General features: G+C 37.6%; 1 protein-coding gene and 1 long non-coding RNA gene across 5 annotated transcripts in view; both read right to left on the bottom strand.

Annotated features, from left to right (window-relative positions):
• The window catches only part of LOC18439983 (defective in cullin neddylation protein), a 42,655-nt gene that overhangs the window by 13,551 nt on the left and 16,464 nt on the right, over positions 1–12,640 (bottom strand). For all 4 annotated transcript variants that reach the window (XR_016052886.1, XR_016052887.1, XM_020670749.2 and 1 more), the window contains 2 exons: positions 10,735–10,793; positions 6,909–6,932 (listed from right to left, as the gene is read on the bottom strand). Coding sequence is in view for 2 of the 4 variants with exons in the window: in XM_020670749.2 (XP_020526408.1) it covers positions 6,909–6,932; positions 10,735–10,793 (83 nt within the window). In the remaining 2 variants the exon portion in view is untranslated. The remainder of the gene's footprint in view (positions 1–6,908; positions 6,933–10,734; positions 10,794–12,640) is intronic.
• LOC148782706 (uncharacterized) lies at positions 9,523–10,182 on the bottom strand. The gene is made up of 2 exons (XR_016052888.1): positions 10,104–10,182; positions 9,523–9,976 (listed from the first exon to the last, which is right to left on the bottom strand). It is a non-coding gene; the product is annotated as an uncharacterized LOC148782706 (long non-coding RNA).

The following is a 12,640-nucleotide window of genomic DNA, read 5'->3' as shown; positions in this document are numbered from 1 at the left end:
TATATATATATATATATATATATATATATATATATATATATTCAATAAAAAAAAATTTGTACTCCCATTTTTTATGAATGATTTGATTTTGTGGGTCATTTTGATTCAAAAAACATTAAGTATTCCAAGTATTCTTTAAGTATCGGACTACCGGTTGGCTATACTTCACTATGCAATTGTCATAAAGCCTTAAGATTTTATATCTTTATGTATGCAGCAATTAAGATTTTAGATCTTTATGTAGGCAGCAATGTTATGAAAAATGGATATATTTAGTTGTTCAACTTTAATTGTGTTTAAAGCCCATTTTTATAGAGGTTTCAGTTTTGGCAACATATCTTATCAGATCTTCAGTTTTGATCAACATACAAAATTGATCTATTGTACTAGCTTGTAGAACTCCTTGGAGCAATGCATGCTTTATAGTTTAAACTTATAGCAAGGAGTGTATTAAAATCACTTTTGGAAAGTGGATGTATTTTTCCCTTCTGATGCATCCATTTAGAACCTTTTGAGAAAAACTTTTTACCATGAATATATATTCATGGCAAGGGTCACTATCACATGAAATGCAAACTGCTCATCAGGAATTGAGGTATCTTTATATGGATTACTTCTTGTTTAATAGGTTGCTGCTCTTATTCAATTTCATGGTGTACCATGTGCTTTGGAAAAGGTTTGAGCACTTATTTTTGTTCATATTCCCCATTGAAGGATTTACTTGACCTTAGCCCTCTAGAAAACATATTTCACCACATTTCTTAATGCATTCCTGTCATGCATGGCTTTTTCAGCTTTCATGTTCTAGAGGCACACATGCATGTTTTTTATTGAGAAATATTAATTGAATGGCATGGTGATTCATGGTCATCTTAATTATAATTTTTTTTTCTATTTGATGTTATTGTAACTTGTTCATTTTCATGAGAAAGTAGGGTTTAAATATCCATGCTGACAAGGTCCCCTTGGTAGAGTGATTTTCCCAAATAAATATTTTTTTAATAAACTTTTATGTTCAGGAAAATTACAAGAAAATGATAAGATGAGAAGGGGAGATGTGACATGGCAGTATGGTACAAAAGTGAATAACAAAGGAAGAGTTCGATGTAATGTTTGTAACAAGGAAATGGGTGGTGGTATTTATCACCTAAAAGAACATCTTGCTTGGGTAAAGGGTAATGTCACCGGTTGTAAAAAAGAGCCACCAAAAGTAAAACAACAAACGACAAAAATAATTACAGGAGGAAAAGAAAAAAAAGTGCAGAGAGAAAGGGATGCAGAAGAGATAGGGCGGGGGTACGAAAGTCCAATAGATGAGGAAGATGACCAAGAGGCAGAATTTGATATGCAAATAGAACGAGCTAGGATTGCCAGTATTCAAAAGCTTAATTATAGACAAATGAAAATTCAAGAGATGTATGGGAGAAGGGATGGTGCATCCAGTAGCCGTCAACCTCAAGAACGTGTAGTATCGGGTAGGGGAGGATGTGGGCATTCATTGCTTAGATCCACATCTAGTAGATTGAGACGTAGTTTCTCTAGTCGCCCATCCTCTTATAGTCGGTCATCTACTACTCAACGGCATGAACCTATAGATGTGCCATCAATGACCCGCGAACCCTCTTGACTTGATCCCCACAAGTCACAATATCATCAAAAAAAATTAAAATTTTCGTCAACAGGTGTATTAATAGAAAAAGCGAGAAAGATGATTAGCATGTTCTGGTATGCTAATACACTGCCATTTAATTCTGCAAGCTCAGACTTCTACCCACAAATGGTAGCTCTATAGCTGAGGTAGGGCCAGGTGTTAGAGGTCCAACTGCAAAAGAGCTTGTAGGGCCAAGTTTAGAAGTTGTTCATGATGTTGATAAGCATATTTCATAGTTCAAGGTCTACTGGCCAGGTACAGAAGTGACCATCATGACCGACGGTTGGAAGGACAAGTCCCATAGGTATCTTGTCAATTTTTTAATAGGTTGCCTTAGGGGCATTGTTTACCACTCTAGCATTGATTTATCAAGAAAGAGACATATTGGGAGACTGATATGCGCACGCCTAGACAAAATTGAAGATGAGGTTGGACCTGAAAATGTAGTCCAAGTAGTGACTAATAATGCTGCTAATTACAGAAAAGCAGGCTTGATGCTAATGGAGAGAAGGCCCAATCTTTATTGGACTCCTTGTGCTGCCCATTGTATTAATTCGATGCTCAAGGAAATAGGGAAGCTGAAGAGGGTTAAATATTGTATTTTGAAGAGCAAGTTGATTACAAAGTTTATATACAATCACACGTATCTTCACGTTTTGATGAAGGAGCATTGCATGCGAGAGAGTCAGGGAGTCCACTACTAGATTCGCTACAGCGTTCCTTACGATACAATCGATATTGGTAAACAAGGCAGGATTGAGGTCAATGATGCGCTCTAATGAATGGCAAACTGATAGAGCAGCAATGAGTCAACTTGGAAGGCAGGTTGAAACCACCTTTCTCGATCGGGGGTTCTGGACTCGATGTAACCATGTTGTTTCTATAACTGAATCTTTAGTACAGGTGTTGAGGTTAAGTGACTCTAATGATAAACCCGCAATGGGGTTTCTGTTCGATGCAATGAGACGTGCAAGGGAAGCTATATTTGAGAATAACATATGGAATAAAGAGATATTGGAGATTGTTGATCGTAGGTGGAGAGACCAACTGCACCAGAATATCCATGCAGCAGGTAATTTATGATTCACTGTCGCAACTCATGACTCTTTCTAAACTTCGAAAAAAGTTACCGTAATTACTAATATGACAAACCATGTGCAGGGTTCTTTCTTAATCCACAAAATTTGTACTCCAATGCCACTTTAGATGATGCAGATATCATGGAGGGGGTAAGAAACTGCATCTACAGGCTTGAACTTGATCTTGAAACTCAGATGGAGTGTATGCAACAAGTAAACCTTAATCAAAACGTGTATGTAATAAAATTTCAATTTGTAATAATGAATTGCATTTCTATGTGGTACTAATTTCTTGTATATGCATCTTTTTATTTCTAGCTTATCATGTACATGGAAAAAAATGGGGAATTTGCATATAACAATGCCAAAAACAGTTGCAAAATTGCACCCAAGTTAGTTTTAAGTTAAAACTTGCAATAGTTTAGTACACTACTATTTGTGGTTTTTTTTAAATCAATTTATTTTCTATTGTTAAGTATTTCTATGTTTGTCTGTGTCAGCACAATGGTCGACGATACACGGAATTCGAACAAAGCAATTGTAAAAGATTGTCGTTAGAATTTTGAGTCAAACATGTGTTGCCTCGAGCTGTGAAAGAAACTGGAGTACATTTCAGTGGATACACGCCCCGAGGCATAATAGGTTAAAGACACAGACGCTGCACAACTTGGTGTACATTCATTATAATTGGAAATTGAGAGAGAAACATATAAGGAGGACCCCCATAAACTACACGCCGATCAACCTTGATTACATCTTCCGGAGGGACCTCGTCGATCAGTGGGTGTCACTAAGGACCCCACTATTAGACCAACATTTTCTTAGTGGGGCAATTGCCGATATGAATGATAATGTGAATGTTGCAGCATCCAATGAAGGAGACATGACAATGGACATGGATGACGATTATACACAGGAAAAGATGAGGCACATGATGATGAAACAGATGGGACAATGGAAAACAATTGGCAAGAACCAGCCATCCAGGAATGTGAAGGGGGGCAACATGAGGCGGTGCCTGATGAACAGGAAGATGTAATGAGATTGGCTCGGGAGGAAGTCAATGAGATTGGCTCGGGAGGAAGTCCAGGCATTGAGGCATAGCAGTTACTCAACAAGGGAGAGACGAAGCTGTAGCCGTCACCGTAACCTGGTTATTCATGATGATGACAATATTGAAGATGTTGAGGGCCATAACACAGAACAGAGTGGAGGTAACACAGAACAGGGTGCGAGTAACACAGAACAGGGTGGAGGTAACACAGAACAGGGTGGAGGTAACACATAACAAGGTGGGGGAGAGTATGAAGGCTGGACGAGTCTAGGAGACTTTGGCCAAGAGGGTACCACAAGAAATATTCCTGACTGGCGAGAGGGCACAACTGCGGCATTACAGACTCCACCAAGCCTTACTCAAATTTTTCACCCCGTAAATCCTGATATTGAAATACAACAATATCATGATCCCCCTCGCCGCTCTCATTACTACTAGCATTGTTAGTTGGACTTTGTAACTTCATTAATTGAATTAATGACAAATTCTAAATTGTCTTGCATATCTTCATAGTATTCAAATATTAATTTATATAAAAAGTTCTTTCAATTTTTTTTGTAAGATAAATGTATGTAATATAATAGTATACACTTAATCTAAGTTTTTCTATTTTTTTTTCAATTTTTTTAAATTTTTTTAGACGTTTTTTACCTTTTTTAAAATAAAAAAAAACTACTTGACCCGTTAAAACGGTTAACCGCCCTGGTTAGTCTGGTTCCGGTTCAAACCGCTCTCAGCCCCAAACCCGGTTAACCGTTCCGGTTCGATTTTGCGAACATTGCATCGAAAAACTCCCCCAACATCAGCCTTGCACTGACCATACCTCATACAACCCCTCGGCAGGGCCATACCTGCACCATCTTCCTTTTAGTGAATTTTTATCCTAAAGCATGTAGTATTCATTTTTGAGGAACCTTGTCAGACTCATTTCCATCTTATTGAAAGAAAAAGGACATCAAGAAATATTTAGATACGCTTAACTAAGCATATCCCATTTATCAGAAGATGGATAAATATGATAGGTACATATATTAGAGATAGTAGATCTCATAACCCCTTCCTTAATAGATCAAGAAGCATGGTAGGTGTGCATACACAAAGTACATGTATCTATGCAAAGTACATGTATAAGATACAGTAGCCATCATTATATGTGATGTATTCACACCGTCTTTAAAAGATCGGAAGGCATGGTACGCATGCATACACATGGTAAGTACATGTTTAAGATACAACACTCATCATTATATGCGATGCATTCACAAAGCAAAAATGGAAAGGATAATACAACTAAACCTAAGGGAGCTGGGCATGTTAGGGCCCATCCAGGTGTGTTGCAAACATAATAATGGTCCATCGAGACCAGCTGTGTGACCTGACCTCGATCCAGCCTCTTTGTTATTTGGGGCCGCAAATTAGGCCTGGCAGAGCCCAGTAGCCCTCCATATCCAGCTCAACCTGGCAATACTCAGCTGGCTAGGTCCACTTTATCCTTGTTGTCCAAAGGTATATATATCTATAAATATATATATAAAGAGAAGCCGGCCTCATATAGTTGGTATAAGGCTTGGATGATAATGATAATATATAAAAAGGGAGTGAGCTTTAGAATCATGTGCACAGTGCACTTGAAAACAAGTTGGGGTTCAGCCATAGCTTCGTGCAGAAACCTACTATGAATATGTTATATAAAAGTGTGTATTTCAATTTTTTTTCTAAAGTTAGTCATTGAGTCATACATTTCAAAAATTTGAAATCTTAAAAATTTTCCAAGCTTGGCTTTTGCCTAAGGGACCAAATAGGTAGTTTGCTCCCACAAGAGCGCATTGCCATTATATACTATATAATTTGCTTGGCTTCAGTCATAGCTTTGTTCATGTTTTATTATATTAATAATCATAAAAGCTTCACTTTATCAATGAGTTTTGTCTTCTTCCCCAATAACGTATAATATAACATGATATGATATAGGATAATATACCATAATGTATTATAGTATAATGCATATAATATAATACATAATATAATATTTTTATACAAAACTTAATTTCATCAAGACACGAATCTCTTGAGTCATGGCCTAAGCTAGTGAGAAAGCTCCAAAAACCTATTTACTAAATGTGTGGTTTAGAAGGGAACTCATGCCATATATACAAGTGAATTCCTACAGTACTTCACTCATGGCTCGTCACCATCCCATATCTATCTGACGGCTATGATTATCCAATAGTCTTTGAATTGCAATATTTTTCTATATATCTTATTTACCTGAAACTTAGGGCGTGTGCACATCTAACCAGCTTTCTCAAAACTAAAATATTAAAAATATAATTATCAAAAAATAAAATGACCAAAACACCTTGAAATATTCATAGGGGTAATGGTCATTTTATGGTTTGAATTATTTTTTATATTTTATTTAGGAGAGCCTCATTGAGGAGTACATGCCCACAAATTTGAGGTTAATCGGATTTATAAAAAAAATCTTAAAACTCAAATACTATTAAACAATCGTGACCATCTGATGGATTTTGGACGGTGATGAGCAATAAGTGAAATATTATAGAAGTTCACTCATGAGTGTTTAAGCGGTTTTCTACATATCTCTGTGTGTGCGCGTGCGTATGTCTCTATGTGTGTGTGTATTTGTGTCTGTCTGTGAGAGGTTCACTCATGAATGTTTTAATTGTTTTTCTACATATCTATGCCTATGTGCTCTATGTCTATGTGCATGCATGTGTGTGCACATGTGTGTGTGGGTCTATTTATGTGTCTGTCTGTCTCTGATTGTCTATGTGAGTGTGTGTGTGTGTGTGCGCGCGTGTGTGTACATGTGCGTGTATGCATGGGTATGTGCGTGTGCGTGTGCGTGTGCATGTCCATGTATGTGCATGCGCATGCATGCCCTTGCGTGTGTGTGTGTCCATGCGTGTGCATGCATGCGTGTGTTTCAATTATCAAAAATTTACTCAACATTTGTGCCAAATGACATAATAATTCCATCATATTCAAAACATTAAGCATAACTGATTTAGAATTCATAGCATGTCTTCATAGGCCATGAATATTGATGGATATTGTTCAAGCAAAACAACGTCAAAAAGATTAAAACAAGTGAACATACCATTACAATATCCCCAGGATCCACCTGCCAAAGACCATTGAACCAAAAGAACGCATTAGTGACTTATCCTTCAATTCACTACTCATACAGGAAAAACGTTTCTTGCCTTTCAAAAGCTAACAAGACTTAGTTTCAGCTCAACTACTAAAACATTGAACAAAATTGGTGCATCACGAGCCCAGGTAAAAAGGATGGGTTGTATTAGGTAGGCAGCCACCGTAAAACTTTACCAAAACTTCTCATGAATCCAGAATATAAGATATCTGCTTATGTTAGCGCATTCCCCGTAAGTGACACGTTGTACCGGAGTTGTTCAACAAGGTGTTCAAAACAAAGAAAATGCCAAACGAATGGAGGAAAAGTATTGCGGTACCTACTTATAAGAACAAATGAGACATACAAGATTGTGCAAACTATCGAAGGATCAAACTTATGAGTCACACTATGAAGTTGTGGAAGAGAGTGAATGACTAAGGTATGAAACGATAGTATCAGAAAACCAATTAGGTTTTATGCTAGGGAGGTCAACAACCGAGGATATTTTCCTACTTATGCCACTGATTGAGAAGTTTAGGGCGAAGGGAAAAGACCTCCACATGGTCTTTATTGATCCAGATAAAGCTTATGATAGAGTGCATAGAGATTTGATTTGGTGTATGTTGGAAAAGAAATGAGTATCTAGACACTCAATCAACTTAGTGAGAGATATGTACGAGGGAGCGCTCGCTAGTGTGCGACCAACTAGTGGAGAAACGAGTGAGTTTTCAATGACAATAGGTGTACATCAGGGGTCAGCATTGAACCCATACCTATATGTCTGAGATATGGATGACTTAACTAAGCACCTACAAGATGAAGTACTGCGGTGCATGTTGCTCACAGATGACATAGTTTTGATTAAGGAGACCCGAAACGGCGTCAATACAAAGTCAGAACTTCGGAGGGATACTCTAGAATCTTAAGGTCTTAAAATTAGCCAGACATAGACAAAGTCTATGGAATACAAGTTTAGTAATAATAGGAGTAGAAACAAGGAAGAAGTTAAGATTGACGGCCAAGAAATACCAAAAAGAGCGAACTTTTGATATATTGGGCCGATAATCCAGAAAAATAGAGAGATTGAGGAAGATGTCGCACATAGATTTCAAGCTGGATGGGTGAAGTGTAGATGTGAAACTGAAGTTTTATGTGATCACCGCATACCAATGAAGCTGAAGGGAAAAGTTTTACAAGACAGCTGGGAGACCAGCTTTACTTTATGGGGTGGAATGTTGGGCGCGGTCAAAAAACAACATATCCATAGAATGAGTGTACCTGAGATGAAGATGTTGAGATGGAGGAGTGGCAAGACAAGAAAGGATAAAATTCAAAATGAATACATTCGAAAATATTTAGGTGTGGCACCAATAGGCGATAAGATTAGAGAAAATAAACTTAAGTGGGATGGCCATGTGTGGCGCAGACCCAATACAACACTTGTTAGGAGGTGCGAGTTAGTTCAAGTGGAAGGCTCAAAAAGGCAAGGAATAGGCCCAAAAAGACATAGTTGGAAGTAGTGATAAAAGATATGGGGACTTATGGGTTCACCAAGGGTTGGCCCTTAATAGAGCACAGTGGTGGACCAGGCTTCATGTAGCCGACCCCAATTAGCTAGGAAAAGGCTTTATTAATGATGATGAATTGGTGCATCACGAGCATATGTTGCAAAACTGAGGTGTAATAAAACACTAAAATGAACATCTCATTTTCAGAGCCATTCTTATTAAAGACTTTGTCCTCAGAAATCACACCAGAACAAATTTCACAAGAAGAAATATTTAATGGCTTGGGGTAGGTCTTCATAAATGGTGAACCACAAAAGATGTATAGAAATGTATAATATAAACATGATCAATCAATAATTCCATTGTATCTTTAGGGCCTCACCAGTGAGTTTTTTAAGGCCTTGCTCAAGTGAGGAACCACTAGTTCTAATATTCTAAGGCCTGAAATGCATTTTCATAAACATGGTGCAAAGGAAAGGAGAACCATATTTATTATTTTACACCACATACAACGTGTTCTTTGCTAGTGATGAAACTACGTAACTACATAGTCACACTCGACATACTCTCTTGATAGATACTATGCACATGTTTCCTGCTGAGCAATCACTTCGACGCCCAAGTTACCATCATAAGGACTACTTTAGTTACAATAGGTGTACTATTCATGATGCGCCCTTTACCCGCCAACCCCTCATTCACATCCTCCAACCCCTCCGCCCCTCCTCTCCCCCCGCTTTACCAACACTATGCCCACATCCTCAAACCCTCCTCTGGTCCTCCTAATCCCCCTTCCTTGAGACCGTTACCTTTCCTACTTTTCTTTCAATGATCAATAAGTTATCATAATCATTAATCACAAAAATCAACAATGTTTAGTTTAGCTAGGTAAGTATATTACACAGAGGGCAGTCTTTTAGGTCTGATATCATGTCCATGAGTCATTTCAGCATTCCTTTTTGCATTGTTTCTATGAAAGACATTTCTGTTATTTTCATCATAAACCCAACATAAACCCAAGATAGATTACTAAACTTCTGTTTTGGTAGGGCTTGCCAGGACCTTACACAGACTAAAATTTAAATCCATACATAGTGTCATAATTCTAAGTTTTCATGGTCTAGGATTTCCTTAAACATGGTACATGATTCCTTTATTGCCTAATCCAAGAATATAAGAAACCAACTTAAATGTCAAATCCTCTCTCTTACAGCCCTTAAAGAGAACGAAGCCTTATATGGGAATGACCGTTTAGAGTTTGCAGGTGAGGCAACATTTTTGTATGAGTGCCTCCGAGGAGAGGTCACTGGAACTTGGAAGGGAGATAATGAGGGAGAGATGTGGATGATTGCTGGTCCGCCCCATAGGAGCAGATTCCAGGGCTCCAGGCTATTCAGGACTTCAATTCATGAACTATCTGTCACTCCTCAAATCCCAAAGTACGCCACAGCTTAGTGCTGTAAAGCTTTAATCATGCCTCACACTCCAGGTCGTCATTTATGCAAGTATTCCTTGCTCCTCCATCTGTAGATGCAAATTAGTGCTCTCATGACTAAAAACTCTTTCCTACATAATCTACCTCTCGCTCTATCTAGCAATCTTGATGCAGATATGGCCTCTGAAAAACAAAAGCTTATCAACCTCACCATACCCAAAGATGAGTGTCATTTTAAAGGTTCTGAGACTGCACAAGCAGGGACGAGGATTCAGTAAGATCCAACACCTACAAGGGCAACCAACTGTGGGTAATAGCACATCCAAAACACCAAATGAAAAGCTATGAAGGATACAGGGGCTAATGTTTTCCCACAGGAACAATTTGAAAGAGAATGATTTCTAAGGTTTTTAACCCTTCAAATCGAATTACAACAAAACAGTAATGCTGTGGAGGACTCTTTTTAACCCCTCAAATCGAATTACAACAAAACAGTAATGCCGTGGAGGACTCTTACCAAACATTATTAGAAGATGTTTAGCCTAACCACAGGTTGAGTACATATCCATAAAAACTGTGAATACACACTAGTTTCCAACGAACTGTTTTAATTTTCCAACAAACTATTTTATAATTCAATCAAGATTTAATCATATGCATCCTTTTTTAAGGCTGCATGGTGAACTTGATCAGCAAATGAAATTACATCGAATGCACCAGGTCATATAATGGGAAAACCCACGAGACCAAATCTTCAGAGAAACAATTCTACGAGACCCAAATCCTCATTTGTATTATCCCTTAATCAACCAAACAAATGTAAATACAATTTGAAAATCATAAGCACCTGCAAGTCATTGCAAAGCAAGGAGATGCCATCAGCCATAATCATGTCGACATAAGGATCTGCAGTAGTAAATAGAGTAGGTTAGCATTCTCAAATTTATCAAATTTATGAAAAAATCCACATTGAGTAATGGAGAAGTTGAAAACAGAATAATTTATTTAAAATTTCCTTGTGCATAACAAGTGTAGACCTGGTAGTCTATCAGAAACAAGGGCCCCCGAAATAATTTGAGACACAGTAAAGGTATTAATACATAACTCAGTGCACAAAAGAATAAGGTGGATACGAACAACGCTGTAAAGGATCACCAAAATAAGATCATATGAGAAAAGATAAGGACTATCAAAGCCTCCAAAACAAATATAAGCTAGCCAACCATTTGGAACAATTTATAGACACGAAAAGCACTCAGTCATCCGTCAGAGAGCAACTAGGTTTTGAAGGAACCCAAAAATCCTTTTTTTTTTTTTTTGAAATTTGGATAACGAAATTAATATATAACTCCATGCATAAAAGAATAAGGTTGATAAGATCAAGACTGTCGAAAGTGTCGATCGCTAACGTAATATCATGAGCAAGAAAAGATAATCACCAGTAATGCCTCCACAACAAATACAAGCTAGCCAACCATTTGGAACAATTTTCTAGGAAATAAAAGCACAAAATCACAAACCATACCCAAACCTGATTCTCTGGAAGGGGGTGATCGGATAGAGGAGGGTTTGTTTTTGGAGAAAGGCATGTCAAATAACCCCACATCTAAGGCTTGTGGATGATAGGATTAATTTTGGGGGGAGCCTCAGTAGAGTAGAGCCCAGGACTAAAAATTTTCTTAAGATGTCCGATGTGTCAATTAAAAAGAAAATTGAATAGATGATAGGAATATAGGATTTAAATAGGGAAAGAGTTTATATAAGGATGCTACCTTATAATGTAGAACTACAGATGCCCCTCAAATCCATTGGAAAAGGTAGTTTTAATGTTAAAAACCCTTTGATTGATCATCTCGACATCGAGATGTATGACTATGAAAAATAAAAAGATTTTAAGTCTCACAAATAGTGCATTTTACAACATATTATCTACACCGCCCATTTTCAAGATTTTCATATGTTTATAGATCTACTTGATTTTAACCATTTTTTAAATTTCAAATTTTAAAATTAGATATAAAAATAAATTTTGAGATAATCCTAAGAACATCTTACATCAAAATTATATACCATGTAGCATTTGAAGGTGCACCTTACCTCTACACCTACGGATGCGTCCGTATGCAAACTGCACCTTTTAAATAGATGATAGGAATCTAGGAACGTTTTGCTGGCCATTGAAGGCATTGAGGACCCGGTTGTGAGGTATACAGTTCAAGAGTATTTCATCCATGACAAAGTTCCTGATAAGAGACTATAGAAGTTGAATCTTCTTGGTGGAATCCTTAAAGCTAATCCTGAGAAGTAAGGCAGAAGTTCTCCTGGGTGCCATGTATTGATATAACCATGCCACCCAGATGTCCTGTTCTTCAATTGGTTGGCTAACTAGATAAAAGTTACAATTTACTACATATCACAACCAAATACAAGGATGGCAGATTCTCAAAAATTATCCTTTTATGCTCTTGGGATAAAGAAATTCTTATTAACTTGTGTGGGGTTTGACCTTTAAAACGTTCAAAACAGGAACTGTTTGAAGTTTGATATAGAGGATCTAATTGATGACGTCGTTTTGAAAGCCAAAAAGAAGACCGACCCTGCTAACAAGGACATCAAGACTAATAATACGTTGGAAACCCAACCCAGGCCTGAGGATCATCCAATTTAGCCTTGGAGCACAGAAAGATACTGATCTGAGAATTCATCAAGCGAAGCCCGAACCGAGCATAAGCTTATCCAACAGCAAGGAATCC

Source organism: Amborella trichopoda, chromosome 3 (assembly GCF_054954075.1).
Source record: "Amborella trichopoda isolate Santa Cruz 75 chromosome 3, AtrichopodaSantaCruz75HAP2 v2.0, whole genome shotgun sequence".
NCBI lineage: Eukaryota > Viridiplantae > Streptophyta > Magnoliopsida > Amborellales > Amborellaceae > Amborella > Amborella trichopoda.
The sequence above is the reverse complement of the archived record's forward strand: the minus strand, read 5'-3'. Positions and strand labels throughout refer to the sequence as shown.